The 3,566-nt window shown below is 35.9% G+C and overlaps 1 protein-coding gene across 1 annotated transcript in view; it reads left to right on the top strand.

Moving 5' to 3' along the window:
- The window catches only part of RAD21L1 (RAD21 cohesin complex component like 1), a 27,367-nt gene that overhangs the window by 21,247 nt on the left and 2,554 nt on the right, over positions 1 to 3,566 (top strand). Inside the window, exon 12 of the mRNA XM_006756716.2 lies at positions 618 to 695. Coding sequence (XP_006756779.1) covers positions 618 to 695 — 78 coding nt within the window. The remainder of the gene's footprint in view (positions 1 to 617; positions 696 to 3,566) is intronic.

The following is a 3,566-nucleotide window of genomic DNA, read 5'->3' as shown; positions in this document are numbered from 1 at the left end:
GAGGCAAAGGTAAAATATCTTCCAGTGATAATTAACAAAAATAAAAAATAAATTAAAAAAATAGAAGCAGACTCATAGATACAGAGAACAGATGACAGCTGTCGGAGGGGTGTGGGGGTGGTGGGCTGGGCGAAAAAGATAAAGGGATTAAGCAAAAACAAAAAACAAAAAAACCTCATAGTCACAGACAACAGTATTGTGGTTACCAGAATGGAAAGATGGGTGTGGATGGAGGTAGAAGAGGGTAAAGGAGGGATAAGTGATGATGGAAGGAGACTTGACTTGGGGTTGTGAACACACAATGCAGTATACAGGTAATGTATTATAAAGTTGTAAGCCTGAAACCTATGTAATTTGATTAACCAATGTCACCCCAATAAATTTAATACAAATTTTAATAAAAAGAAGATAACCTGGGGAGTATAGATGTCATACTACAGAGGTTGATCTATATTTGAATTCTAGTCTTGTTCTCTGTTAATCAGGCTATAAGCTCCTTATTCGGAGGAGCCCAGTGTTATAATTGTGTTTCTTGTAGCAGCTACCACTATGCCTGACAAATAGTAAACATTCAGTAAATTTGGTTAAGTGACATATTTTATCAATCATTCAAACAGGAGTCATTGGGAAGTGAACAAAATATTGAGGCAAAGAGATGGAATCGAAGAATACATCAGCTGTTAAATGATTTGCGGGTAAGATGGTAGGGTTTGTTAACCCTATTTTTATTTTTAAAAATAAGTAAAATGTTAACTTCAATTTTCTAGAGGTCAGTAAAAATGAAACCGTTTTTCATTATGTTTTTATTGAGGCCAGATTCGTGAGATGATTTTGAGCAATATCCGCAAGGCTAATTATGGGAGTCTGTTTTCTGTGCCTACATCAAAACAGTTCTAATTAGAAGCTCTAAGCAACTTCTTACCCATTCCCATGCCCCTAGACATCTATTTTATGTCCCATTCTTATTTTTAGCACACTATTAACAAATATTCAATGTGGAACTTAATTTATAACAGTTTATGAGTAAACCATAATTTTAAAATTTAACATATTTTTATCAAAAAATACATGTATGTAATTTTGACAGTTTAATAGTACTATGCTATGAGGCCTGTTCCCTTCTTATCTCTAAGTCCTGCTCACCAAAAGCAACTATATTAAGCTGTTTCTTTTAGTATTTATATCCATATTTCTAATGGCTTGTTTTACTGCTCTTGATATTTTAGCTTTAAGTTTTATTTACTTCTTTCTAATGAAAATTTAGCTTAATTACATCTCACCCCTCCTCAGTATATTTGAGCCCAGTTTTCAGCGCTTATAATGTTATAATTGTAGTAGTTATAAAGCAGGTTTGATTGTGACAGAGAGCCAAAATATCAGTGGCTTAAAAAGATAGACTTTTTTGTCTCTCTAAAAAGATAGACTTTTTTGTCTCTCAGGTAAAAGTACCAACTGGCATGGCAGGTGTTCTCACAAACTTGTCAGAGACCCACCTTTCCCTTTATCTCATTTTCTTTGTTCTCATGATCCAAATGGCTTTGCTGCATTCCAATCAGCAGCAAATTTTCTTTTAAGGGCACAACCCAGTTATTGTGTGTTTCATTTTTCTCATTTCATTGACCAGCTCTTAGTCACCTTGTCACATCTAGCTGGGAAATGTAGTCCTTCTCTGACAATCTGGGGCCCAGGTAATAATTCTATTACCATGGAGGAAGAAGAGAATGGATATCAAGGGACAACCAGCAGTAGCTGCCCCAAAGACTATGTTAAAAATTAGTCCACATTGAAACTTCATAGTGTAATTACATTTATTTTCTTGTCAACTGTATGAGGGGGGTAGGTAATCATTCTTTTTCCTAGTGTCTATATATCCATTCTTAATTATTTTTCCAAACTTTCTGGCAACATAATTCATTGGTTCCATTTTATTTTCCTTGAAGCTATTCCTCCTGGAGCTCATCATCCTTCTGTTCTACTCTGGATTAGTTGTTCTCTAGGTCTGCCCCACAATTTTTGTCTTGGGACATTCCTTTACCATAACATTGAATTCCTTTGTCCTTTTCCTATGTTGATTCCTCTGTTTCCTGGTACTTTGATCTTCCTTTTGGTCAGCATACTGTCATAATTTCCTGAGACACGGAGCACATAGGAGACTCTACATACAAGGCTGAAAATTTCTTTATTTTACCTTTAACTTGTTTGGTTGTCTCTGAACATAGTTTGAAAATGTTCTCTCTCAGATGTTAAAGGCTTTTGTAACATTTCTAGGCTTCTGGGTTGTTATTGAAAAGTCAGGTGCTGTTTGGTTGGTGATCCTTTGTAAGTGACCTTTATTTTCTCTCCGGAAACTGTTAGATCTTTTCTTTATCCGTATTGGTCTGAAATTTCATGATGATGTGCTTTGGTATGAATCTTTTTCATTTATTGTGCTGAGTGTATAGCAGGTTCTTTATTCTGAATGTTCATGCCCTTGAGTTCTAGGGATTTTTTATTATTATTATTTCTTGGATTTTCTCCTTGTTAATCTATCCTCTCTTTCTGGACTGCCCAATGGGTCCAGAGGGGTCAGATGCAGGATCTCCTAAATTGCACCTTCAATTTTTAAAAAATCTTGTGTCTCCTTTATTAATTTCCTTTGTTGTTGTTTTTCTACTGTTTAGGAGATTTCTTCAACTTTATTGAATTTTATTTCTGCTTTTATCTTTTTTGTTTGTTCGTTTTCTAGGAGTTTTTTCTTAGGTTTTAGGTGGGGTTTCATTTGTTTGTTTGTTTTATAGTATACTAATCTTATTATTTATTTCATTTTAACAGCTTTATTGAGGCACAATATACAAAAACCCATACCTATTTAAAATATACAGTTAGATAAGTTTTGGCATATGTATATACCTGTGAAACCATTACCACAATCAAGATATTGAACATATGGCCCTAGCCGGTTTGGTTCAGTGGATAGGACATTGGCCTGTGGACCAAAAGGTCCTGGGTTCAATTCCAGTCAAGGGCATGTACCTTGGTTGCAGGCTCCTCGAGCCCTGGCCCTGGTCGGGGCTCGTGCAGGAGGCAACCAATCAATGTGTTTCTCTCACATTGATGTTTCTCTTTGTCTTCCCTTTTCTCTTCCATTCTCCCTAAAAATCAATGGAAAAATATCCTCGGGTGAGGATTAACAACAACAAAAAAAGATACTGCACATATGTACAATCCCAAAAAGTTTCCTTGTGCCTCTTGATAATCCCTTGTCCCATCTCTCCCATCCCCAAGCAAACCACTGCTCTGCTTTCTCTCATATCATCCTAATCATTTTTTACAGATGTAGTCTCTTTTCTTAACTTTTAGAGGTTATCATTTTCTTTTGCTCCCTGCATTATCTGTTTCCTTACTGATTCTCTTGAATTCTTTCATTTTTGCTCTTGAATGTCAGAACTTTTACTCAAATGTCTGATGGACCTTAGGTTACCTGTTTTTATTTAAGAGTGAAACTCCAAAATCTGATTCAAAGTTATATAAACACTAGAGGCCCGGTGCACAAAATTCGTGCACGGGGGGGGGTGGTGTCCCTCAGC

This window comes from Myotis davidii, unplaced genomic scaffold (genome assembly GCF_000327345.1).
Source record: "Myotis davidii unplaced genomic scaffold, ASM32734v1 scaffold354, whole genome shotgun sequence".
In the NCBI taxonomy this organism is placed as follows: domain Eukaryota; kingdom Metazoa; phylum Chordata; class Mammalia; order Chiroptera; family Vespertilionidae; genus Myotis; species Myotis davidii.
The sequence above is the reverse complement of the archived record's forward strand: the minus strand, read 5'-3'. Positions and strand labels throughout refer to the sequence as shown.